Here is a 27,337-nt window from a genome sequence, read left to right on the forward strand (position 1 = left end):
AAACTTCCTGAGTGTCAGAGCAATACGGCAATGGAACCAATTACCTGGGGAGGTGGTGGGCTCTCCCACACTGGAGGCCTTCAAGACGAGGCTGGACAGCCATTTGTCAGGGATACTCTGACTTGGATTCCTGCATTGAGCAGGGGGTTGGACTCGATGGCCTTGTAGGCCCCTTCCAACCCTACTATTCTATGATTCTATGACCATGATCTACCAACTGAGGGGTGTGTGTAAGCTTCCTTTCGCATTCATTGTGTAGCAGCCATGTCGGGGGTCAGACTAAGTGGTCTCCTGTTCTTGCTGAGCTAGCATAGTTTGGCAGGAACAGCAATGTAGAGACTTCCCCCGTCAGCAAGCCGAATTGCACAACACAGTCATGATTTTGCCTTTTTGCTTACTGCAAGACTGTATCGTTGTTCTCAGGATAGACTGTCCTACGGCCCATTTCCTGTACTATAAACAGCTGTACCAACTGTAAAACCACAGGAGAGGGGGTGGGAGAAAGGGTCGCTTGTGTGTCATCATCTCTATGAAAGCAATGTGTGGCTACGCCTCGGGGCTTCTGGCTCTTTGGAAGTGATTCCAGCCTTGAGCCCGCGCGTTAAATAAAGTACTCATTTTCCTTCACTCCGTGGTCTCTCTGACTCTGGGTTCTGCTACAATCGTTTTTATCCAGCATCCACATTCCGACTGCATATTCAATAAACTGTATACAAACTATTCTTTTACGGAAGAGGTCTTGTTTCTTCTTGGTAACCCCCAAATCCATTTTAACTGGGCCTTGAGTGGATCGGGCTCTCCAGTTAATACAGGAACATGGGGCGGGGGGGAGACGTGGGGGCGGTTCCAGATCTGCTATGACTCCCCGCAGCATTAAGCTACTAATTTCCCCCAGAAGCCATTATTTTATATAATAATATTAAAACATCAGGATGTTTTCCCGAGTTTCACAAGGAAGCCGTGCACAGGTCTCCAGTTTATAATGTAAAATCCCCAATCGGAAAGACAACAAAGGAAGGGGAGGGAGATAGGAAAAGGATAGCGTGGGATGAATGTGCGCAAATGCGGGGCCACTTCCGGCGGCCGACCTTAATTATGTAAAAAAGAGCCTTTTCCTATCTCTATGGTGCCGGCCTAGATTGGAAGTGGAATCCTCGGGAACCATAGAGACGAAATATAGAAAGCCGTCAGGCTTCCGGCGCACTTCCGGGAAACCTTCTTGTTAGTGACCATAGCGACGTTCGCTATGGTGACGTCATGTCATTTCCGGCATGCCCGCGAGTCGAAATCGCAGCAGGTCTCTGCAGCTCCTCCTGTTTAAACTTTGTGCTGTCAGCCTCCCACGCAGCCACTGACTGCGGAGATTTGGTTGCGGGTAGAAAGGTCCCACGCGTTAAACAAAGCCTAGCGCAGCCCAGAGTCCTTCGGCCGGGCGCCCTCGTATCATAGAGACGAGCAATGGGAGCCTAGAAAGGCTCCTAGAATTTCCCCTTCGGTTCCGGTGTCAAGGCGCCCTTAACCACTATAGAGTCGCGGCTGCGGGGGTTGATAGAGCGTCGCGTGGCTACTTTGGCGGTGGGAGTTCGGCCGGTGCACGGAACGTCTGTGCATTCGGGGCTGTTACTGTTTCAGCGGGGCAGGAAGGGGGGAGCGAGTTCGTCAGGGGCAAGAGGGGGCTGGGAGGACTGACGAACCTGAGGCCAGGTAGGAGGGAGGGAAGGAGAAAAGTAGCTGTAGGGGAGGGAAGGGAAGCAGCTCTGCTGGCAGAAGGCAGGTGCGTGCCCCCTCCCTCCCGAGTGTCTTTGGGCTGGACAAGGTTCTGTGTGGAGGAGGGAGGAGAGAGGCTGGAAGTCCTGGGACACTGACAGCAGGGCAGAGAGAAGCAGCCCATTAGGGAGTGCTCCCTTCCGGGGGGGGGGTGCTTCTAGGAAGGGAGGCATAGGGGGTACCCAGTAGAGGGGTTACTCTGAAGGAATTTGGGATCCTATGGCGGCGGCAGCAGCACCTGCAGGCAGTGGGTATGGGGGCCCCCTGAACCCTGTGGCAACCCTACACGAGGAGGCTGTTTGTGCCATCTGCCTAGACTATTTCATAGATCCGGTATCCATTGGATGTGGCCACAATTTCTGTCGTGTCTGCATCACCCAGCTGTGGGGCTCAGGTGAAGGCCAGGGTGAAGAAGAAGGAGATGATGTGGGAGCATCTGGCTCAGATGGAGGGTATGGGCCTGGTAATGAGGGCGCTGTCGACGATGGAGGAATAGATGACCTGGGACCTGAGGAAGATGGGGATGATGAGGAAGACGATGACCTAGAGGATGATGAGTACTTGGATGATGGAGACATGGGAGAAGAGGACGAGGACGTGTCTCAAGATGAGTATGATGATGAAGATGAGGAAGTGTGGGATGAGGAAGATGACAGAGAGTACTGGGACCAGGACCCTGGGTCAGATGAGATGTGGGACGATGCTATGGTGAGTGATTTATTGTTTGATAATTATGAGGAGGAGGAGGAAGTCATGGATGAGGAAGAAGAACCAGAGGAAGAGGTAGAGTATACCGTGTCGGCAACCCCACCCACTCCCCCGCAACGCCAGCCTTTTACTTGCCCCCAGTGCCGCAAAACGTTCCCCCGCCGCAACTTCCGCCCCAACCTTCAGCTGGCCAATATGGTGCAGATCATCCGCCAGATGCATCCGCAGCCCTTCAAGCCTGTGACAGCATCAACCGAGGCAGTGGAGTTGGCAGCAGCAGGGGATTCATCTGGAGCACCATCCGCTTTAGCTGCAGGCAGAACTCCGAGTGTTGAGCGCACCCTGTGCGAGAAACACCAGGAGCCCCTCAAGCTTTTCTGTGAGACAGATGAGGAGCCCATCTGTGTGGTGTGCAGGGAATCACGAACCCATAAACACCACAGTGTCATGCCACTGGAAGAAGTTGTGCAAGAATACAAGGTGTGTAGAGTGATGGAGCATTGTGAATGTTAGTCTTGTTCAACAGGAGTCCATAATATGTGCCTCTTGGTTATAAAGGCACTTACGGTGTGTGCTGTGGTATTGGCAAACAGGTGGGGGTGGGATAACCTAGTGGTAGAGCTCATGGTTTGCCTGCAAAAGGTCTCGTGTTCCATCCCCAACATCTCTAATGAAATTATCTAGGGGATTTTAAAGGATTTCTTTAGTGAGAGGTAGAATCTCTGCCTGAGATCTTGGAGAGCCTCTACCAGTCAGAATATTAGATCATACTAGGCTATATGGACCCTTATGGTCTGACCGTATAAGGTAGCTTTATATGTTAATTATTAACAATCTGGACTACAACAATAAACAATAGCCGGGTATTAATGCTCCTTTGTTAATGCTTTGTAAATTAATGGACGTTCTGTTCACATTTTTTTCCTGAAGTCCAGTTATATTTCCAGGAAAATTTGTACTAAGAACATTTAAATTCCATGTTCTATGTTATGGAGATCAGTGATGCTCATGTTACTTGCAGTTAATACTTATGGTGTGTTCGAGGTTGTGTTCTTAAAAATATTTTAAATGCTTAATCTGTTGTGATTCTTTGGGGTGTTATTACTTACATAATCTAGAATTTTGCAAGTCAGAATTTTTTATTAAGTACTGAGGGACTAGGTACAGAAAGCTCAAGACCCCTGAAAGATGATGTGTGTTTATGCATGTGCACATGCATGTAGGTCAGTAAGAGCCTGAGGAATAGGGCAGAAGGATGAGAGACATGCTGAGCAACAGTTCTCCACTGAACACTCTCTGGTTTCTAATTCTTTAGCAAAAATGGGCAGTCAACCCTTTTGGGCGGTTTTCTTCAATAATAAAAGCAGAGAGATTCAAGATTTTGCAGAAGCTGTTGCATTCTATTGTATAGGCTAGAAATCTTTTTATACCAGTTGCATCCAAGTGTGACAACTTTGTGGCTAGGAAGTGGGGTCATGATGCAACTTCCCCCAAAGTGGGATTTGTACTAAATAAAAAAGATTCTGCCTAAGCTCCTACTCCTTATAATTCAGAAATTCCTGAGAATTATAATTGCATTGTTTATCCTACTCATAGTGTCTACCTAATTCAAATGCTGCAACAACCATTATGGTTGTCTCTTCAAGATGAAGTGTTCTAGTTAGTTGTGTGTTTTTTAAAGGCCAAACTCCAGGGTCACTTGGATCCGCTCAAGAAGAAACTGGAGACTGTTCTGAAGCAGAAGTCAAGTGAAGAGGAGAAGATAGCAGATCTCAAGGTATATGAGAAGCGTCCCTTAATTATCCTTCTACGGTCTTGACTGGTCAGTCTCTTGTTTGACAGGCTGACCACCGTGTCCTTGGTGTGTTGCTAATTTGAGCAGACATATCCTTGATTAGAGCTTAGGAGTCTCTTTTTTGGCCTGAGGAGCAGATAACTTCTGTCATAAGAAGAATATTGTGTTTGGGAGTTACGGCCTTGAGCTTGGGGGTTCCTAGGGCTAAAAAATCCAGATTTCTAATTGTCACACCTGGGTTTGATCTGAACCATAGGGAAACTCTGTGCACCCTAAACCAGCCTACCTTTGCATGTGTATTATGGGGAGTGGCTCATGTTAGACACCAGCTCTGCCAGCATCAAGGATTGTGTGATTGTATGATTCATGTGCATGCACCATGGGAGAACCTCCAGGTACAAGCTGCTAATCTTTAGAGTGGATGGAATCAAAGGTATTGGAACTGGTGTAGGTATTTCAGTTCTAACATCATAGTTTTCTGTTCTGTGATTCCCTTAATACCCCTTAGTGCTCACCCGGAGGTGGTGTTACAGCAACCTTCCAGATCCTGGCTAGGGGGACCGCCCCCCTCACATCAATAAATGATCAAATGAAATAGTTCTGATCTGCATATTTTATTACTTTTGCAGCATGTGGGGTTTTCTCATTGTAAAATGTGTAATTTTTAGGGCTGCTGTCCAGTTAAAGAAATATTAATCAATGCATCATGTGAGTTCTGGTTGGTTGATTAAGGGTGCAATCCTATGCAGTTTAGACAGAAATAAGGCCTACAACTCCCAGCATCCCCCAGCCAATGGACTTATTTCTGTCTAAACTTGCATAGGATTGTACCCTAAATTTGCATTCAACTAAAGCGAGATTCTGAAAGGGAAAAAGGTTTCCTTTTTATGTGGTGGACTCATGTCACACAGGTGACGTCTTGGAAGAGGCCTTTCCTTGTAAATGAGAGAAAAGGGGAAATATCTTTTCTGAGATGATGTCTATCACCTTCTGTTTTTCTAAGCTGTTGTACCAACAATAATTTAACATTTAAAAACAGAGACACATTTTTAGTTTATCAAAGGCTAATTGGCTAACAATTAAGCACTACAGGCCTAGTCACCTTGTTTCAGTCAAGAATACAGGGATTTATTTATTTATTTCATTTCTATACCGCCCAATAGCCAAAGCTTTCTGGGCGGTTCACAAAAATTAAAACCAAACAGCACACAATAAAACAGTTTAAAATATATAGAACATTAAAACCACAATATAACAATACAACCACAATAAAACCTAGCAGCAGTGCAGGAGTTTAAAATACAGGAACCATGCATGTACTGTGAATACTGTTGCTCTTAATGACAAGGACTTTATCAGATCCTAATTCCTGTTAAAGAAAGTGGTATGTAATTTGACTGTGCTTTGCTGTGAACTAGGGTATTCCCAAACCTCTGCTCCAGCCACCCTCAACCTTGCCTTCCTTACCCCCTTTTCCCTTCCCACAGAACAAGATGAAGCTTGATATGAAAGAGTTTGAGTCAGACTTTGAGCGGCTGCACCAGTTCCTCATTGGGGAGCAGGCACTGCTGCTGCACCAGCTGGAGGACCGCTATGAGGTGCTGCTAGCCAGCCAGAGTAGCAACATCACCCACCTTGAGGAGCAAGGTGCTGCGCTCAGCAGGCTCATTGCTGAAGCAGAAGACAAGAGCAAACAGGATGGCTTGCAATTGCTCAAGGTGACTTCCCCATTTGCCTGGGTTCAGGGTGGCCGCTGGTCAGGAATTGTAGCACTGTGATTTAGAAGTGGTGTTGTTTGGACATGAGTCTCTAAATGTTGGGGTGTTTTAAAATGTGAGTTTGCCATATGAGATTTGCATATCTCCAGAAGCTGCCTGGCCAGTTCCATGTGATGGGCTTGCCTTTGAAAATCCCAATACTAGAAAGCCTGCTGTTCCCTACCCCTACCCCCCTTTCTTAGACACGCATGGGGAACAGTAATGTTGATGTTCATCCCTGGAAGAGTCTAAGGGAGTAGACGTTACAACCTCCCTGGATATATAATCCTATGATCTGGTCATCTTAGGGAGTATCATCCAACCCACATTCCTTTTTCTGGTCTTGAAAACCACCGCTTTACGCCTCCTCTCAGTAAGCTTGGAAAATGGTCTGTCTCCATCTTAAAAGAAGCTACAGATTTTTAACTTTGCTGTTGTTGTTCCCACACTGCCTATCTTTTTAACCTATTTTTTCCTCCTCCTCCTAGGATTTCAAAGGCACTTTAGTCAGGTTGGTTGAATTTCTTATGCTGCTTCTACTTTAAATTTCTCACTGATTTCTGATTTATGGGTAACCTGGGTGCATCTGGAAAGTCTCTTTAGAACTTGGTGGCTTGCCTCAGGGTCCTTTGAGCAAATTCTATGGGTGATTGAGATCTGATACTCCATAGTACTGTTTTCTCAAGGAAGGTTGCACTAAATCTTAAGTTAAACTCAGCTTCTTTAGTATTACATGAGCTGAGGTTCTCAAATTTTGTCATCAGCTACCCATCACAGGAAAAATATACACCTGAGGGCATGGTCTGAAGATACATGGTGCAGTAACCTTGCTAAAGCTAAGTAGGTCTGGGACTAGTCAGTGCTGCCTGAGAATTCTTTGTACACTTATTTCATGGGAAAAGGTGGGGTATAATTTATTCTTTTCAGCTGCTATCAGATGGAAGCATCATGAAATCGGTAAAAAGCAACTAGAATTATTCTAATGTTTGCTGCAATGTAGTTTATCTAGTTGCTGCACCATAAAACCCTGATCTGCATCAAATCTTTTTCACAGTGAGTTAGTTTAAATGAAGTCTTATAACTATGTTTAACTCTCCCAAATCAAGGGATGGCAGAATAACTTGAAATAATAAATCTCAGCTGTGTGGCTATTCATACACATACTAAAGACCTATCCCATAATTTCCCCTCTCTGTCAAGAGAGAGTAGTATTTGTGTAAGCTGTTAAATACCTAGAGAATTACCCTACACTACTGCAGTGCTAGGATAAGGCCCAGAGAATCGATAGGTTTTTCAATACTGTTTGATGCCCTGCTTTTTGTTGCAAAGCAGTTGTTGCTGTCAGCATGGGAGTATTTAAACATACCCTGGTAACTGATGGAACAAAAATGTTTGAGCTTACTGTTATGAAGAGCATAGCGTAAAAAGGGTAAGGTTGAAATCTTTGCATGTATATGGACAGAATTTCTTGAAGCCTGTGGAGAAACAAAAAGACAACTATGACGACGTACCAACAATTTTTTTTCTGTTGTTCTCCCTCTGTTTTCCTTCACTTAGGCTGCAATCCTGTACCTACTTATATGGAAGTCAGCCCCATTAAACTCAGCGGGACTTGCTTCTGAATAGACATTTATAGGATTGCACTGTTAATCTCGTTGCTTCTGTTCCCTCTCTGTGTACCATGTGCTTGGGTTAAAATACATAACTGGGAGGGGCATTAGGAAGAAGTAGGTACTACCATAGCAATGGAGAGGAGGCTGGAAGGACTGCACTTGGTTCCAAGTACCATGTTGCATTTTCCCTTCTGACTCAATGCTCTGTCTGCTGATTGCCATCTCCATACCTTACTTGTTGGCTCTCTGCATGATCACCTTGCCAGGTGTGAGAATATTAAGTTCCAGGATCCAGAGATGGTGCCAGTGGACACAGGAAAGAAATACCGGAACTACTTCCTAATAGACGTCTTAATGCGGAAGATGGAGAAAGTCTTCTGCAAAGCCCCTCAAGGTAAAAGTGGGCTCTGTCTCCTTTCCCCTTGCTTTTGGGTTGCCTGGTGCTGTAGGTTATGAGAATTTTACAGTTACAGAATTTGGACTAGCTTCTTATAATCTTTGTAGCGCTGCTATCTGTCCTGTGGCCAACAGAGGCCAGGAATCTCCTTTTGTGAAATAGCATTATGAAATGCAGGAAATGACTGGTGCTTTTCAGTGGTGTACTAGATGCCGTGCAGAACTAAGATAGTCCTGTTAGCTGGACAAGATTTTGGATGGGGAGGAGAGAGAGGTCAGGAATTGACAATGAGACGTTTGGATGGGGGAAGAATTGTGTGGAGTGGCAGTGGAAGACCTAAAGAAGCATATGTTGAAGAACGTGGAAAGGAGACTTGGAGGTGGGAATGGGCGAGGGAGTCCGCTGCGGGCTGGTTGGAGATGTGACTGAGAAGAAAAGGCCAGGGAGGTGGGAATTAGACAGGGGGGATGGGACAGAGAGCTGACAAGCTTCAAAAATGAGGACAAGAATTTCAAAATGCAAGTCTTCTCTTACAGAACCAGTGTAGCATAGTGGCTAAGATGCGAACCAGGAAGTGTCACCTATACCGTGAACTCGCTAGATGGCCTTAGGCAGGTGACGGTTGTGTAAGCCTCAGCCCTGCAACTGCAGTATGTGTATAATACCTGGCCTATCTTAACAAGGAATTTGTAAGGGTTATTGAGAGTGCATGTAAAATGCTCTGAATACTCAATGCTCTGAAGAATTCTGACTTAGCGCAATCGAGCCAGTGTGCTGGTGCATGCTGCTTGCTTGCTCCCACTTGGCTCCTCTTGCAAGGAGGGGCAGCGAAATAAACAGTGGACCTTCCATCCATGGTTTGTTTGTTCATGATGTGTGAACCAGGAACTCTGGCTTGTTTCTCCCCAGACAAGCCAGAATTGTAAGCTGTAGTTCGTTCTTGGTTTATGACTCTGGCTTCTCTGGGGAGAGACAAGCCAGAGTTCCTGGTTTGCATGTCACAATAAACGAACTGTATGATTGGTATATGATTTACACCTGGAGTTGCCACGTGGCTACTTCTGCATAAAATGCTTCAAGGCTGACCATACTTGCATAGTACACTAAACCTTTCATCCTCTTATTGTGGTTGACATGGTAGCTATATATTTCTCTAGCTGAAGAGGAAGGAAAAGATGGGTCTGCAGTTACTGCAGGCAGGAACTATGGTTTCTGCCACATTGGTGAGGCAAGCTAAAGAACCTCTCTTCCCAATAGAATCCCCACCTGGATAACTTTGTTCTGAGTTTACTGGCAAACAGCGTCTTGCCTCTTCAAATGTTCTCCACACCCATGTTGGCTAGAAATGTTTTAGTTAAAATTAACATCTGAGATTGTCCAGAAATGTGAGAGGAAACCAATGCCATGCCAGAGGCCTTTTGCAGACTTGGTTCCACCGATCTATACAGGTACAAACACTGCTACTTTTCCTGGGCCATTTGGATAGGGCAGGCTGTGAATCTGAAGAAACTCCATGCTCAGTCCATGTTATCTGTACAAGGAACAAATACACAACCTCCTACTTAAGTTTTTTTCTTCCTCTTTCACCTGCAGCTGATTTGACCCTGGACCCAGAGACAGCCCATCCACGGCTCACCCTTTCCTCCGACTGCCGCATTGTCCGACTGGGAGAGCGCTGGCGAGACCTGCCTGATAACCCCAAACGCTTCGACTCTGACTACTGCGTGCTGGCCTTGCAAGGTTTCACCTACGGTCGCCACTACTGGGAGGTGGAGGTGGGTGGCCGGCGGGGATGGGCTGTGGGGGCGGCCCGCGAATCAGCCCGCCGCAAAGAGAAGTCCAGTGGAGGGCTCCACCAGAAACGGGAGATCTGGTGTGTGGGGACCAATGGCAAGAAGTACCAGGCACTGACCACCACCGAGCAGACTTCCCTCTCTCCAGCTGAGAAGCTCCGGCGCTTCTGTGTCTACCTGGACTATGAACGGGGCCAGCTAGGTTTCTACAATGCTGAAAGCATGGCCCATATCCACACCTTCAATGCCTCATTCCGCGAGCGCATCTTCCCATTCTTCCGCATTCTTTCTAAGGGGACCCGCATCAAAATCTGCAATTGATACTGTCACTGGTGTTGCTATTGCTGTTGCACGTAGTTGGGTTTTCTCCCCAACAAGGCCTCATGATAAGTCCTCCTGTCCCAGCTGATAATCTTTGATGAGAGATCCCTAATCCTCATCACTCTTGGACATTGGTGGATTCCTTATCTTTCACTTTGGCAGGGATTCTCCCCTTCTACAGATCCATCATTGCACAGATGTCCTTCCACAGTGCTTGACCAGATCTGATTTTCTTTCTCGGTTGTGGCTCAGATCCATCTTGGCAAGAATCTTGCTCTCTCCCTTCACCTTTGGGTTTCTGATGGGAGCTGACTACATCCCTCTTCCTTCCTCTCCTCAAGGATCTCTTGAGTCCTTGATCTCTCTTAACTTCTCAGAAGGGATATGAGTTGACCCTTATTCAGCCTGTGATTCTCTCGCTCTCTGCTTGGTGGGATTTGCTGTGGCACAGTGCCTGGGACAGAGCAATCCAGGGCTCGTCTTTGACATTCCAAAGCCACCTGAATCTTCTTAAGCCAGGCACTCGAGTCTTACAAAATTCCCGTGAGTCCAGATTGTCCTAACTTTTTTGGTGCCCAAATAGGTTGACCGTTCCCAACATGTTCCTGGAGCTGGATCGAGTTGATGCTGTTAAAACCAGTTCTGTTTCTGTCTTGTCCCAAGACCAGTGATCTTCCAGCAGCTCTCTGAAACAACTTCATGGCGCTGTCTACAGCTGAATACAACTTTACAGAAACATCCTATCTGGTTTTCAGATCCAGGGTCCTTCAGTTGCAAAACTGCTATTTTCTAATCTCCTATTTTTGCTTTTATTCTTTACTAACATCAGGTTTTTTAAAAAAACCAGAACCACCAGGTCTGTCCCACTGCTCCATGTGTGTGGTTTGACGTAATGTCCCAGCTGTTTGTCTCCCATTCTTCGATGTTATCCCCACCCCTTTTGCCTGGAGGGGGAGATCTTTATCAATACTACTAGTGTGATGTTCAGGCCATTTGGGGGCAATGGCAAATGCAAATGCTGCTGTGCTCTTGGATGTCATTGAAGGTCCCTGCCTCTAGGGATGAGTGTAACCCCACCCCTAAAGCATTGGTGATTGACCTTCATCACTGCTTCCTTGCCCACAACCTCTCCCACCATCCCCCCGTTTAGCTAACTTATTTTAAATAGCTTTCCCATCACTCCACAGACTTGCAGTGTGGAATTCTTCTCCCTCATCCTGCAGACTGCTGGAGGCTTCAGCTGTGCCAGCTGTATATGTTGTTTTCCTGATTCTTTTTGGCATTACAGAGCTCATTTTGAACTATTTTTCGCTAAAAAAAGAAAAGAAAAAAGACTTAAAATGGATATCTAGTTTTTTGGGAAAGTTGAGAGAAATAAACAAATTGTACAAATTGTCTTTTGCCTTTATGGTCTGTCCAGACGTTGATAACAGATAGACGAGGGCACTCAAAATGTAGTTCATGCTCCCAAAGGAAGCTGGCTTATGGTAGTCAACCACCTGGTCTATCTAGCCCAGTGTTATCTACACGGACTGGCAGTGGCTCTCCAGAGTTTCAGGCAGGGATCTTTCCCAGGATGACTTGGAGATGCCAACAATTGAACCTGGGAGCTTCTGTGTGCAAAGCACATGCTCTAATACTGAGCCACAGCCTTTCCCAGATGTGTGTAAAAGCTGTGGGCTCCTGGTCCTCGGCCAGTAGTGCCAATCATACCAGGAGGGATAGGAGGTGAAGTCTCTTGCTTCTTCCTTCCGAACAGATGACCTGACTGGAGGAGAGATTTCAGCAAATGTCAACAACCAAAATGGCAGTGTTCATTTAAAATATTTATATCCAGCCGAACAGGCCTGTGTGGCAGCTGATGCCGTGAAAATGAATACATAGCGGGTTGAAGCCAGAATTTGCATCTCACAGATAGAAGGGTTCCTTCTATTCATGGGTGGCTTCTAATCCAGCAGAATACTGCTGATGGAATGGGCAAGGTGGTCTTCGTAGAGTCCTCGTCTCCTATGTCCCCAAAATCTGCTCTAATCTACAGCATTGGGAGACCCTCTGGAACACTGAAAAACATGGTGCTGGGGACTGCAGAGTGGAGGAAGCTGGTAAAGATTGTTTCTTCCCCCTGCCCCTCCCCTCCTGCTGTCAGGACCATTCTGCATGGAACTCCACCCAGGGAATGCTCTGGCTCCCACCCAGTAAATGTAAGATTCTTTCTTCAAGGTAGTTGTGTTTTATGAAGGGAGATGCTGCTGCTGGGCTGCTTCATATCTCCAGTGGTATGCTCAGATACTGCCTTTCGATGTTCTTCAGGCTTACCTGCGTATCTACCAGCTGACAACACATGCTGCTTTTTAAATTGTAGGAGAGGGTCTCCAGCTAACTGCTCCTTTGAGTGGTGTGCATGCAAATCTGCACAGCCGTATCCAACCAGGTATCAGTAATTCAATACTAAAAGTTCCCCAAATCAAATTGTAACCCAGACCATAGTAGCAAATGCATGCAAACTCAGGGTTGGATCCAGGGTCTACCTTCTGCAAGAGGAATGGCTCTGCTTGCAGAAGAACCCTCTGCAGATTTTGGGGGATCATTCCCCCACATACCACAGCTCAACCTGTTCAGCACGGTCTCCTGATTCTCCATGTAGGCTTTTCATGGTGCTGGAGGGGCTGTCATAGATAAGAGGTGAGGAAGTCCACTTCCACTAGCACAGCTGATCAAGCTTAATCTGGATCTGACCCTAGATATTTAACTGAGATAAATAAGTTTTTATTGTATAATTCGTGTGTTTAAATCTGGCAGACCAATGGGCTGTTTCATGCTGCCCCCACATGCTTCCTCTAGTTTACATGCTGCTTTTCTGTGGTGGATGGTGACCAAATCAGTTCTCAATAAAATATCAAGGATGTCAAAATACAGAACTGTACTGGTAAAAAAAAAAGCATCACAGACCAAACTGGAGCAGTTTAAAGCCATCAATTCAATAAACAAAGTAGCATACTTACAGTGAAATGATACAATCACACTTAATACATACCAAATACAAAAGCAAGATCAAAATTAACAGTAAATAACTAACCCAACCCTCATGGCTAGAGTGGTTCTTGCTGCACTCCAGGAAGTGGCCACAGCAGCCTGACTTGAATCCAGTTTGGGATCATATGAGGTAGAAAGGCAGGCTAACTCATGTACAGCTGGCTCCCTCATCTCTGGCAGCAGCAAAGGGGAAAATGCTGTGTTTTGGCAGTGGTGTTCTCTCCATCTCCCAGGGATTCTGACTGCCAGTCGGCCATTGCATGCAGTATTTTTGTTTACTGAGCTGCTGCCCCCAATATGGTTCACATAGGAAACTGCCTTTATACCACATCAGATCGCTGGTTGTCTTGGCTGGGGATGTAAGCTGCTTTGGTCTTCCTCCTCTCCATTTTATTCTCACAACAACCCTGTGAGGTAGGTTAGGCCAAGAGTCAAGTGACTGGCCCAAAGTCACCCAGTGAGCCTCATGGCAGAGTGGGGACTAGAACCCAGATCTCTTGAGTCTGACCATTACACCACACTGGTTTTTATAGATTCCTTTATTCTTAATTATCCTGGCATCTTCTGAAAGGTGGTACATTTTCTAATTTTAGCATTGCACCTGAGCTTATCGTCCTGATTTCAAATAACCACCAAGTGACTCTCACTTTCAACTTCCTTTTAGGTTAACCTCTTATTTCAGATAATGAAATATAAACATGCTAGATTTTTCTAGATAACTTGCCACTAGCAAACATACTGATCTTAATTGTTCTACCAGGTTTCTGATATGTTCACTATGCTGGAGCATCTCCCCTATGAGGGAAGGTTAAAACAGCTGGGTTTAGCTTTGAAAAAAGGCAAGGAAGGAGAGAAGTGTACAAAAGTATGCATGGTGTGGAGAATGTGGATAAGGAGACATTTTTCTCCCTCTCTCATAGTACTAGAAGCTGGGGTCATCCCATGAAGCTGATTGGTGGGAGATTCAGGACAGATAGAAGGAAGTACTTCTTCACACAGCCAACTATGAAATTCACTTCCACAAGATACGGTGATGGACACCAATTTGGATGGATTTAAAAGGGGGTTAGACAGATTCCTGGAGAAGACTATCAATGGCTACTAGTCCTGATGGCTATATGCTACCAGCAGTATGGCTACGTACACCGGTTGCTGAGGAACATGGGTAGCAGACTCCTTTTACACTCATGTCCTGCTTTTGAGTCTCCTGTCAGCAGCTGGTTGGCCACTGTGTGAACAGAATGCTGGACTAGATGGACCCTTGGGCTGATCCAGCATGGCTCTTCTTATGTTCACTATATTTGCTTCCCTTTCAGACCTATGCCAGAAAAGCCAAAAGCAAACAGGTAGAGAAAAGGGACATTTAATTCAATGAAAACAATTCCAATGTGTTTTGGACCCACAGGTCCTTCTTCCTTTTTAGACCTAGCAAAGCAAATTCCCTAATCTTGGTGTTGAGGCTTCTGGCAGTAGCGTATAGAAACAGAGTACCAGCTGGGTCTGCTGTGACTTATTCGGGCTAAGCTCAAAATCTTTTGTCCAAGACAGGCAGGATTATCTTCTACTGCAGGGTCACCTGTGGTTGCCTTCCCAACCAGGTTCCTCCAGATGTCTGGGAGTTGTCATCCAACTCACCTAAAGGGCCCCAGGTTGGGGAAGGGTAACCAAGGGGAGAACACATCTGTCCTTTTCCTGGTGGAAGGGATCGTTTTACCTGCTAGGAACCTCTTACCAGCTCTGACTTCCATTTCCTGACATTTTGCAAGGAGGACACAAATTGCTTTCAGCACAAAAAAAAGGTTTTTATTGAATTCTTTTTTACATAATTATAGCCTGTGCCCTGTGGTCAATTGCACTCTCATCTGGTCCCGATAGTGACCTGCCAGACACGAACCAGGTTATCTGTGTAGCCTGCAAACAGAGTCTGATTGGGGGGGGGAGGAAGAGAGGGAGAGAGAAGCAATGTTAACAAGTGAGTTGGTGAAATACTGCCAAGGGGGCAATCTTCGGGGGGGGGGGGGCTTATTTGGGCAAACCACGGCACGCAATGATCACTTTAAATTCTTTCACGTGGAAGACTATGGCAAGCTAGTCATGCTTTGTGGATGTCACATATCAGCCCAACACAAAACTGCTCAGCACATCACCCCTGCAACTGCTCAGAGTAACAGATACTAGGATGTGGGGGACAGAGGCAGGTGACAGTCTATAGGAAGCTACTTAAACCTGGGAGGAGTAATGTGCTCCCCCCTTCAAAGGGAAGACCAGAAAGTGGTAAGATGCAAACATTCCTACTCTGCAAGTGGAGCTGTAAGGGGGGGGGGGGCTTGTAAGAGGCACTTTGGTTGCTGAATGCTCTTGTCCTATCAGCTGACAGCTTTAGACCAGCTTGGCTGTTTTGCGATCTTCCATCCCTTTTCCCCGAAAATCGAAAGCCAGGCAGGACCCAATGTCGCCGGAGTGGGATGAGGGAAGAAGACAGCAGACAACACAAAGAGGTGGATGCTGGTGATCTTTCCATCCATGCCCCCCTTCTTACGACTGTACCTAAAGCACCCCAAGCAGATGCCAGTCCAAACATACACATCCATCCGTCCACAAAGTATGTCACTGTCAAGTTTTTAGGAGCCCAGGAACCAGGAGCATGAGATTTTTCCAGTCCTAACACCATTCTCTAGAGTGTCTTAAGACGTGCCAAGTGACTTAGACGGTGGCAGCTGTAGCTGCAAAGCAGGACCCCGTGCTTTCCCTTGAGAACTAAACACTTTGCAAGCACCATATGGCAAACTCAAAAGTGCAGACACGGACAATTCCTGCCTCCTTGGGTGGAGAAAGCTACAGCATGACTCTCCACGGCCCACTTGCAATCTTACACATTCCTGCTCTTACCTGTCCGTCAGCAGACCAGGCCAATGAGGTGCACTGGGGAGGCTCTGCCTTGCTGCTGGTGCTGATCACCTCCTGCTTGAGCTCATCCACAATGATCTTGCCTTCCAGGTCCTGAGAAGAAAGGGGGTGAGCAGGGAAGGGTCAAAATGGAGTCATGGACTTCCAGGCTTGAGTCTTACTCAATTTTCGCCAACAATGTCTTTATTATTACATTTATAACCTGCCTATTTTTCCTCTTGCAAGGAACTCAAGGTGGCTTACATGGTCCTCTTCCTCTCCATTTTATCCTCACAACAACAACCCTGAGATTAAGTTAGGATACAAGCCAGTGACTGGCCCAAAGTCCCCCAGTGAGCTTTATGGCCGAGTGGGGACTGGAACCCAGATCTCCCAGGTCCTAGTCCCCAGTCCAACATGCTAACTGTTACACCACACTGGCTATTTGTACTTCCAATGTCATTTGGGCAACAGGCTCAGAAACAGCCTCTGGTTTTCCACATGGAAGCAGCGTCAGACGGCATAGTGTGTTTCATCACAGCACAGGCAAGCCCGTGAAATCACAGCACATTCTCCAAACCACATGAACATGTCCGTGTTGTACAGTGCTAATTCAAGAGACAGCAACCCCCCCCACCAAGTAAAACTAAACCTAAATAGCTATCACTGCATTTGCACATATTTGTCCTCTGCTAAAGACCTTCCCCTGTCTTTTTTGTCCTTCACTCCGGTCCCTATGTAGTTTCTGGCACTGTCAAATATTAAATTGTAAGCTCTTTGGGGCAGAGACTTTGCAGGTCTCTGCTTCATTCTGTAAAATACCACGTGAATAGCTGGTTTATTTATTTAATATTTATTACATTTCCATACCGCCCATAGCCGAAGCTCTCTGGGCGGTTTACAAAGACTTAAAACATTAAAAATACAATACACAAAGTTTAAAAACCATTTACATTTTGCATTCAAACCACGTGCTCTACCACTCAGCTATGCCCCTTCCTCTGCTTTCCCTTAGTAACTCTCCCCAGTCCTCTTCCTTTGTTCTGCTATGATCAACTGTTCGATGCCAGTCAAAACATCAGCAGGCACTTGCATAACCTGAAGGAGTTACCCCTGCAGTCATGAAAGCACGCAGTCTGGTGGTAGAGTACTGTAGGTCATGGCTATGATCGATGTGACGAGAAACTGGAGGCCTACCCCAGAGGAGTTCTTTGAAGCCCTGCTAACATGTTCTGGCCGTTCATTTTGATCCAATCCTAGAGGGGGTGGCCTCATACCCAGAGTCCCTGCACCTTGCCTTCGTCACCAGAATGCAGGAGCTGAATGCCAAGCTGAATGAGAACCGGCTGGAATCCTTCAGACCTCAAATGCCCACTTTCATCAAGAAGTTTCAAGAATTCCAGACGTCCCTCGAGACGTATGCCGACCAGGTCCAGGAGCAGTTCAAACCAGGAGTGGAGGTTGTCAAGTAGACCATGAAGCCTTACACTGTCCCCATTCTGGAGAAAAGCCATGTGATGCAGAAGGGCTGTGTCTTCCAGGTTCCCAGGCTCTCATCCTCGGAAGTGAACCGGACTCCTCCAGGCTGGCCAGGGTAGTGGAGGCAGCCAAGGACTATGTGAGAAACAGTAGCTTGGCACTCAACGAAAAGTGGATGGTAGTCACAAGGTCAGAGCTTGGCCGGGAACTCACAGAAATATCACAGGTTCTACAGAAATAACAAGCAATAAAGCCCAGGGGACCCAAGACCACACTGGCATAGGGGAAATGTGCAGCTTCCACATGTGTCAGCATTATACTGCTTCAGTGTAATGGGTGGGATTGGAAGGAAGGCTTCTCTGTGAGCAGCCAACACAAAGCTCCCATCAGCCAGACAGGGCGCTGCTGCTGCAGCACTTGCTTTCTTCCTTCCCCACGGCTTTTGCTGTTTGTATTTTATCTTATTAGATCATGAGCCTGCGGGCAGGGACTACCTTATCTTTTAATTTTAGGCGTTGAATAAAAAAACAAAAGCATTAAAAAATAATAATGACTTACCCATATCTTGATGCTGGGCCCAGTGGCAGCACACAGCCAGTAGCGGTTGGGGCTGAAGCACAAAGCGTTGATGATGTCCCCACCATCCAGTGTGTACAGATGCTTGCCTTCATTCAGGTCCCACAACATGGCCTGGCCATCCTAGAGCAGAAGAAAGAAGTCAGTAGACAGAAGACAGTTTTAAGCTGAATATGGCAATAAGCAAGTGAAGCAACCGGAACGTCAAACAGAATGCCATTGCCCCCTCCCCCAAATCCAGCAAGCACATTATTTATTTAAAGGATGAAGAAACACGCTCAGAGACAAGGCTGGGTGACATATTACATTATCTGTGCCCGCATGACCAATTTCCACCCCTGTGAACTATTATCATGCAACGTCTCGTTATTGCATGGAGTTTCCTAGCTAGAAACCGCTAAACCAGGGGCAGGTCACTTGGTGCTCTCCAGATTTTTTTTTTTTGGGGGGGGGACGACTACAACTTCCATAATCCCTGACCATTGGCCATGCTGACTGGGAGTTGTAATCCAAAACATCTGGAGGACACTAGGTTGCCTACTTCTGCACTAAAATGGGGCGGCTCTCACTCTGGAGTGCGGTAAATGTGAATATGGAAATATATAAACCAGTTCTTAACAACCACTCATGGTCCAGAGTAACTTTGGGTTGTATCCAATGTGAGTCTAACTTAAGTCTCATTCATTTACTGAAGTACGACCAACACTGGATAAAACCTTCCACAATGAAAAGGGCACCAGACCTCCATACTGCAAGCTAGCACACTGAATTGTGGACCTGCCCTTCAAATAATAGTTGTCAGAAAAATGCCTTTCTCCAAATAAAGCAACTCCCATCTAAAGTTTGGGCCGCTCAGAAACAGCCTCTGAGTATCAGCACAGTGATAAGGAATCAGATGGCGCTCGTAGGTTTCATCACAGCTGAGCCAAGACCTTCCGGCAATAGCCTGAGATGGGTAAGGAACAAATGTCACCAACCAGGACAACAGCTCCTGTTGGGCAGGAGGTTACGGGACACCTAACTCAAGGCTTCCTTTCCAAGGTAAGACATCAGGTACATCAAGCAACCCCAGCCAGAGCTTTCTTGAAAAACCTCCCCCAAAATGGGATTTCCTAACTTATTTATTACATTTACATTTAATATCCCACCTGTTTTCCTCCTAAGGAGCCCAAGGCAGCATACATAATCCTCCTCTCCATTCTATCCTCACAACAACCCTGTGAGGTAGGTTGGGCTGAGAGTCTGTGACTGGCTTAAGTCACCCAGTGAGCTTCCATGGCCAAGTGGGGACTAGAACCCGGATCTCCTGACTCCCAGTCCAACACTCCAACCAGCTAACTTGCCAAGGAAGCTTGTTCTGATTCTAAATCGTTCTTTGTTATTAAATTCTTCTGCCTGTTTGTTCTAAAAGCACTTCCATGCTACAACCATCACACACGTAACTGAAATACGGTGAGAATCCTCAGCCTTCTCACAAAACCACCACTCCTGAGATCCCTTGGAACTGTTCCGGGCAGCTGAACCAGAATGCGCTCCATAGCAGTGTTTATATCTACCTGCAGTCTTAAACCAGCTGCTTCTTGCTTATTTTGGATGGACAGTGCCCTCACCCCTCTCTTCCTTATCCCCAACAGATGAATACTGCGCATTTTCTCGAAAAACCACCAAGGAGATCTCACAGCATCCCTAGGGTGGCTTGTTGCATAGCTTCAAACAGCTTTTTGTCATTCAGATATCCCATCCTTGCGCTGCTTTTTCTTTACTTTGCAGATTTATATAACACACACACACACATACACACACACACACACACAGAGTTAAAGAATCTGTCCTTTCCTCACCTTAATCTACACTTTCACAAACAAAACCAAGCTGCACTGGGACAACCTTGTAAGCCTAACCCCCAAGCCAAAAAAGTTGTGCACTCCTGCTGCAAAGCAACGGTGAAGCAACTGGAGAAACGGTGCCGTATTTCTGCAACGTTTAACTGCTACCTAGAAAAGTACACTTCCCATTTCTTCACCACACTGAGGATCACATTTCGCTAATATAACATAGGGTATATTCACATCCCATGAAATGGCAAACCCCAGGTGTCTTGAGTTAATGCCTGGCTCCTAGTTATGAGCCCAGCCTCCTCTCTCCCCCCAGTAAGCACATGCCCAGATAGCTTTGCATGGAAGAAGTGAGCACAACACAAGATAAGCAGGAATGTGGAAAAAGTAAAGAAGTGCATCTCCCTGCCCGCCACCCCTGAGATGGAGCAGAGACCTACCTTGCCTCCAGATGCACACAGGGAGCCATCAGGTGAGACAGTCACTGTGTTCAGGTAACCCGTGTGCCCAATATGGTTGGTCTTCAGCTTGCAGTTGGCCAAGTTCCAGACCTACAAGATGGAGGACACAGAAGCAGATCAGGAAGCCATCATGCAACTGCTTGGAGGTTCTATAAGTTAGTGTGTGAACACTTAAGACCAGAGACATGGCTGAGGTTTGTGTGCTGGTGGTGTGTTTTAGGCATCTGCATAGTTGCGCTTCTATGAAAACGGCAGCAAAGGGCCTCAAACAACCCGCAAGAGGTCAGAATTTCAGCATTCCAAGACTGTTTGTGTTAAAAGTAAGATCAGTTTCTCATATCAGCAGAGAAAATCAAAATGTCTGGAGTTGTTTTTATTTGTTTCATTTCTATACTGCTCAATAGCTGATGCTCTCTGGTCACGACTGGGCGGTTCACAAGTTGTTTCTACCTAAGGCTTAGAAACAGGCGTGAATCTGGGTCAGAGTTATGTGGGGATAACCAAGCCCCTAGCCAGCAAGCTAGGTGTTTCTGGACCAGCCACTGTGTCAAGCCAGAAAAGAAGTGCTACAATAAACGAGTGATTTGCAACTTCCACAGAGGAAAGGCTGGAGATATAAAACTAGGATATGCATGTGAAAAGCAAACATATTGTTGGGAAAGCTTTTCACAACCGTGTCCTGCAGCACCTTCAAGACTTAAAAAAACCCAATCCCTTCCCCTTCACTTCTATTCAGTGACTGTCCTCCAGTGTCGAACAACAAGGGCTTTTACAGATTGATGTGGGCCTACTTAGGGAAATGGAAGCCCTCCAATGTATCTCCCCCGTACAGAAGGCTTCAGACCCCCCCCCCCAACTCCCCCTGCGTAAGTCACTGCAAACGAGAGGCTATGTTACTCATCGGGCTGTCAGTGCTGGGGGGGCAGGGGGGTTGATTGCCAATGGAACAACATCCTTCCATTTACAACAGGGGTGGGCAACTTGTAGGCCAGAACATCTGGAGGGCCGCAACTCCCGTAAGCCCTACCCAGCATAGCCAAAGGTGAGGGTTGATTGGCGTTGTAGGCCAAAATGCCTGGAGGGCCACAAGTTGCTCAACCCCGGTTTGCAAGCTTTTTCTTCACCAGAGTGCCCTCCGCACAGACCTGATGGGCCCATGAGGTCCCAGTGACCCTGCTTAACTGATGGAGAGATCATGGAATCCCAGACTGCCCTCAAACTTGGAAGAACTCTCTACATTCCAAGGTTCATTGGGCTGGTTGTGGTTTCTCAAAATTTTGGGGGTGGGGGTGCTGGGCCCTGGAGACAAGGTTCTAGTGTTAATGATCCCCAGCTCACCTTCACCAGCTTGTCCCAGCCACAGGAGACAATGATGGGGTTGCTGCTGTTGGGGGAGAAGCGCACGCAGGACACCCACTCAGAGTGGCTTTCATCCTGGGGGAGAAAGGAATGGAGGTCAGGAAAAACATCACAGTACTCCATACCAGATGGTAATATATTACAAATGAAATGACCCTTTCAAGAAATGAACACCATTTGAGCACCATTTATCCTTCCAGACTTCACTCCCTACTAAAATGTAAGCCTATGTACGTATAACTGCAGTTGCACCTATTCTTCCCATTACCGCCCCCCCTCGTTCCTCCCTTCCCCTCTGCTGTCATCTCCTCCTGTCGAAATGTGGCTTGCAAGTTCCTTGGGGTCACAGCCTGTTTCTTTTGTATAAGAACTTCTGTAAAGTGCTGTTTACACTGATGATGCTACATCAATACACAACAGTGACAAAAAGATCACTAAAAGCTAACTGAAAGGAACACACTCTGGGGCTGTTCCAACCTAACACGAAGCCACCGTGTGTTACTTAACCTGTGGTGCTGGCAGCCATTCTGAATATGAAAGCTGTGTCATGCATGCGCTGTGGCTTGTCATGTCATGTGAACCTGGGAGGCATGTGTTATGCACGGGTTAAACAGCCTGACAATAACCTTAGAAAAGCCCATGGGGTATCTTGAGAGTTGTTTAACCCTTGCACAACCCATGCTGCCCAGGCCTGCAAGCCATGACAAGCCACCGTGTGCATACCGTGGCTTGCATATTCAAAATGGCGCCCAGCACACACCGCAACCATGGTGGGCTGTGGTAACTGCGTGAACCCTGTCCTTAACTCTGGCTTTCTAAAAGCCTGAGGGCTTAGGCTCAAGTAGATCTCTCTCTCTCTCTCAACCCCCATAAGACTACAGCTACCTTCCCCTACTTGATGCCCTCCAGATGTTTTGGACTACAACTCCCAGGGTTCCTGACCACCGGCAATGCTGGCTGGGGCTGATAGGAACTGAAGCCCAAAACATCTGGAGGGCACTAGTTTGGGGAAGGGTGGACAAGAGCCACCAATGAGAATTCACACGGTGTCCTCGTCCTGGTGATTTCGCATTGAGGGGGTTCCCAGATGATCCTGTTCCTGCCAGCAGACCAAATGTCACACTGCTTTCCTCATACAGCTGGAAAGTTCCTTGGGGTCACAGCCACCTTCGTATAAGAACTTCTGCAAAGTGCTGTGTACATCGACGGGGTGTGTGTCAATTGCAGCTTTACTTATGACCATCTAATTGAGTCTGTGGGACTGTGCTTGGATCTGAACCTTGAGTTCCCAAGCACACGCTGCACCCTACTCAGACAGTCGTGACCCAGCCCTGTCATGCTCTGGGACGCACATGACATGAAACCAGATTCCAAATAACCACTGGACTATCCCGCCACTTCTTCCTTTGTGCAATAGCAGGACTAGCCCAGTGCGACTCTGCAGTCTACACCTTCGTGTGCCCAAATCCCCCAAGGGCGTCATTAATACTTGCAGAACTTTCCCCCACCCTCTTTCCATACCGGCTGGAGCTGATGGGCACTGAAGTCCAAAACACCAGGAGCGCACCAGGCTGGTCTGAACCAACAGTCGCACTGAGGCTTTTGTGCACCCGCTGCCTCTCCTAAAAGGCTACCACGAGAACTGAAGTTTAGGGGCAGTCAGCGCCCAGGTTTGGGAGGAAGGGAGGAGGGACTCACCTGCACGGTGTACTTGCAGACACCCAGGGTGTTCCAGAGCTTAATGGTTTTGTCCCTGGAGCCCGAGACAATCTGGCGGTTGTCAGAGGAGAAAGCCACGCTCAGCACGTCCTTGGTGTGGCCCACAAAGCGCCGGGTGGTGGTGCCTCTGCATGGGAGGAGATTCCACACCTCAGTCCCCTCCCAGCGTAGGGCAGGAAAAGAGGAAGAGGCTATCCTATTTCAAGGGGTCTTTTCCCTGGAGAATGACACCCTTGCGATGGGACGGGGCCATGCTGATGGGATCAAGTTCCTCGCTGCAATTTCAGCAGCTAGTGAGCGCGAGGGAGGAGGGAGACCAAAGTCGCTCCTAGCATCTCATGCAGTTTTATTGGGATGGGGAAGCCAGCCAATAAGAGATTCTGGCCTTTGATCCCCACCGATCACTGCCTGCTGAACGGGGATTTGTGTGACCCCCATGGATGTGCCTGCACTCCCAATGTGAAGCAATTTACTAGCTCTTTCCGTGCTTGAACTTTGGAGAGCAAAAAGGATGCAACAGATCGGACAATTTCTCATCTCCCCCCGTCCCCAAATCAGGGAACCTTGACAGCCACACTGCTTTAAAACCACTCGAAAGGTACAGCACAGATGGGTTCCAAAACTGCAGATGAAATTGTTCCCCCGCCCCCTCCATTGTTTCCAGGAACAAAACTGGAAAGCTTCCAATTTCTTGACTCTCCTCTATAATGTCCCATCATAATTGCAGGACATTTCATCAAACTCCAATGGAGTCTGTAGATGTGTATCAGATCTAATCATTGGGACAGGAGGAAGCCAACAGAACCCCTAATCCCAAAAGCAACGGGGAGGGGGGGGGGAGAGACAGGGAAGAAAAATCTAGACCAGCCTTTCCCAACTTGGTACCCCTCCAGATGTGTCTGATTACAACTCCCATCATGCAGGCTGGGGATGATGGGAGACGAAGATCAACACATCTGGAGGGCCACCAGGATGACGAAGGTTGATCCAGACGGTAAGTGGCAAACTAACTGGCACTATGTAAAAACCAAAACTCTTCTGCCTAGAGCAAGATACTCCCCCACTCCCTACATTTCCTTTACCCCAACTAACACTCACGTGGTAAGGTCCCAGAGACGCAGGGTGCCATCCCAGGAGCCAGAGAGGGCAAACTGCCCGTCCGAAGAGATAACCACATCACTGACGAAGTGGGAGTGGCCCCGCAGAGCTCGCTGGGGGATCCCATAGTTGGTTTCATCCCGAGTTAGCTTCCACATGATGATCGTCTTGTCTGCAAGAGGAGAGGACAGCAAATGGTTCTCCCATAGATTTCCTCACAAATTCAGTCAGACAGACAGATCTGTGGGGGAGGCATCCCATTTCCTTACTACCCACCCCCTTGGTTAGAAAGAGAACTGCACCCAAGACCCCACATTCCACTGTGGCTTTGGCCCTGGTAGAAGTGATTGAAAGCTCCCACAGGAATAGATTCCTGAATACAAAAAACTAGTATGGCGGGGAATCCAGACATAGGCAGAACTCTCCTCCCTGCCATCTAGTTTTCTCTGTGAAAGGCAGCTCTTGTCTGGAAGAGCATTCAATCCCCACCTGCATTTTGAAGTATTACAGTCCAGGCACAGTTTTATCATCTCAGCGAGAATCAGGCCTCTGTCAAAGTCTCCAAATGTAACATACCCTCACTTGGATCCACATCAGAGCTGTAAGCATAACCACGCTTACTGGGAGGCAAGCCCCCTTAAATGAGTGGGGCATCCTGTACATGAACATGGTTATGATCCACATTTTACACCTTCACTACTATACCAGGATCTAGGGTTTAACTTTTTGACTTGCAAAAGGCCTCAACATCCTGGGCCCAAGAAACCATCCTATCCTCTACATCTCAGTGTCAACCTGACCCCTTTAAGCCATCTATGTGTGCACTAAAAGAGCACAGGCAGAGCACAAACAGTTGTGGGAACTCCTCTGGCCTATTGCTAAAGATTTAGTATTGAACTCCTCTTTCTCGTGTGCCCTTCAGTGCTGAACAAACTGCTCAGCCCCTTCTCTGGCATAATAACCTAGAGCAACCTTCCCCAACCTTTCAAACCACAACTCCCATCGTGGCTGGGAGTCCAAAATATCTGGCAGGAACCACGTTGGGGAAGTCTGAGCTAGGGTCCGGTAGCGCCCACCCTAAGATCAATGCTCCAAAGGTGTAATGCCTGTCTGCCCCATGTCTGGAATCAGTTCTCCTAAAATGAAGCTGCCCACTAACAATAAACACTCATTACCCTCTTCCTTTAAGCCAGTGGTAGGCAGCAAGTAGATCTACCCGCCCCCCCCAAAGGCTGCTGAAACAGAATAGTTTGGGGAAAAGCCAGGAGCATATTTTTGTGTGAAAGGACTTGTGAGTTTGGTTCTGGAATTCATCATGAATTTCTGGGTTGAGCATGAGCTGAGAGGCACGCTGTTCCTTAGCCACTAGTTCACACCTGCCTACAGTTGTTGACCTAATTAAAAAAGAAGTACATCTCCACAAGCCTGAGAGATCTGAGGCAATGCCTTATTATTCCTGAACTGGGGGCCCGATCACTGTTAACTTTTGGATAGACAGTTTCCAGTTAAGGGTTTTGAGCAAGCTGGACCCAAAGGAAGCCATCTGTTTTCTTGGCTGATCCTCTCCTGTCCCATCATAATTGCAGGACGTGTCTTCAGACCCCAATTAAGAAGATCAGCAGACAATGTCAGGTTTAATCATTGGGACTGGGAAGAAAAGAAGCAGATGGGCACAACATTCTTTTCCACGTGGAACTGTTGCACATCGCTAAACTCGCCATTAGCAAACTCCTTAGTATTAGTTGGTATGTTTCAATGCTTCCCATTTAACTTCCCCATACCTTAACCTTCCTAGGAGATGATGGGAGGCAGTTAGGGAAGGCCACGATCATATACTCTGGGGTGGCGGGTGGGGACACTTTCTCCCCAGAAAGGCAAGCCATGTTATCCATATTGGCCTTTGCTCATTTCTATAAGCGTCGCGCCCCCATGCGAGAGCTGGTCCCTTCCACGCGGTTCCCCCCACCTCCGCCCAGCGCGTAGACTGAGACAGCTGGCCTCCCCCTCCCACGGTGGTCTCTCCCGCTTCTTTCTACCCCCGCCCGCCTTATCAGTTGGTTCTCCCCGCGCCGCCTTACCGCGCGAGGCGGAGAGGATCATGTCTGGAAACTGCGGGGTGGTGGCGATCTGGGTCACCCAGCCGTTGTGGCCCTTGAGGGTGCCACGCAGGGTCATCTGCTCCGTCATGGCGGCGGCTGAGAGAGCTCGAGCTCCCGCGGCAGACGGAGGATGGCGGCGGATTCCGCGGCGGCCCTTAGCCCGGACCTGCCAGCTCGCGTAGGCCGAGAGAGAAAGGAAGCGGCAGCTTCTTCCGGAAGCGGAAATAGCCTCTCCTCGCGAGCCGGCGCCGTACAACAAGATGGCTGCCTCCGCATCACCGGTACGGCTGAACTGAGAAGGGCCGCCCGTGGGAAGCACGTTGTCAACAATGCGGAGTCAGACTGCGATTTATAATTCTCTACATCTATCCCATCATAAGTGCAAAGGCCGGCGACACGCTTCTTAGATAAGGCGATGGCGACGCTAGCTCTTCACAGACACCCGACATGGCGGCGCTCTGGCGGCTTACATCTCGCGATGTTCTGTGACGGGACTCCTCCGGGCACGGCGAGAACGCGGTGTCCTCCTAGAGAGGATCACGGCATATAGAAAGTGGCCGGGTCTAGTGGGTAGTTCTGCACACGGAACTCCCTGCTGTAAGGGAAGGAGTCCCGGCTGCCTCCTTGCTCGGAGATCTGGC

The 27,337-nt window shown here is 47.6% G+C and overlaps 2 protein-coding genes across 3 annotated transcripts; one reads left to right on the forward strand and one right to left on the reverse strand.

Annotated features, from left to right (window-relative positions):
* The first annotated feature begins 1,348 nt into the window (after positions 1–1,348).
* Positions 1,349–15,111, forward strand: TRIM41 (tripartite motif containing 41). 2 transcript variants are annotated; one of them, XM_084830303.1, is made up of 7 exons: positions 1,349–2,955; positions 4,157–4,252; positions 5,758–5,988; positions 6,516–6,538; positions 7,907–8,034; positions 9,631–9,777; positions 14,105–15,111. In XM_084830303.1, exons 1-7 carry the CDS (start codon positions 1,987–1,989, stop codon positions 14,128–14,130), a joined length of 1,620 nt encoding a protein of 539 aa, XP_084686429.1. In that variant the 5' UTR covers positions 1,349–1,986; the 3' UTR covers positions 14,131–15,111. The 2 variants fall into 2 exon arrangements, with proteins under 2 accessions (XP_084686429.1, XP_084686428.1); XM_084830302.1 differs by having other exon boundaries at positions 1,350–2,955; positions 9,631–15,111.
* RACK1 (receptor for activated C kinase 1) lies at positions 14,966–26,892 on the reverse strand. The gene is made up of 8 exons (XM_084830373.1): positions 26,676–26,892; positions 24,598–24,769; positions 23,479–23,626; positions 21,760–21,855; positions 20,401–20,511; positions 18,108–18,248; positions 16,074–16,184; positions 14,966–15,108 (listed from the first exon to the last, which is right to left on the reverse strand). The coding sequence occupies exons 1-8, from the start codon at positions 26,782–26,784 to the stop codon at positions 15,043–15,045; spliced, it is 954 nt and encodes a 317-aa protein (XP_084686499.1). The 5' UTR covers positions 26,785–26,892; the 3' UTR covers positions 14,966–15,042.
* Positions 26,893–27,337: the final 445 nt, after the last annotated feature.

Source organism: Heloderma suspectum, chromosome 2 (genome assembly GCF_057233095.1).
Source record: "Heloderma suspectum isolate Gila_16-S chromosome 2, 16-S_ref, whole genome shotgun sequence".
Lineage (NCBI taxonomy): Eukaryota > Metazoa > Chordata > Lepidosauria > Squamata > Helodermatidae > Heloderma > Heloderma suspectum.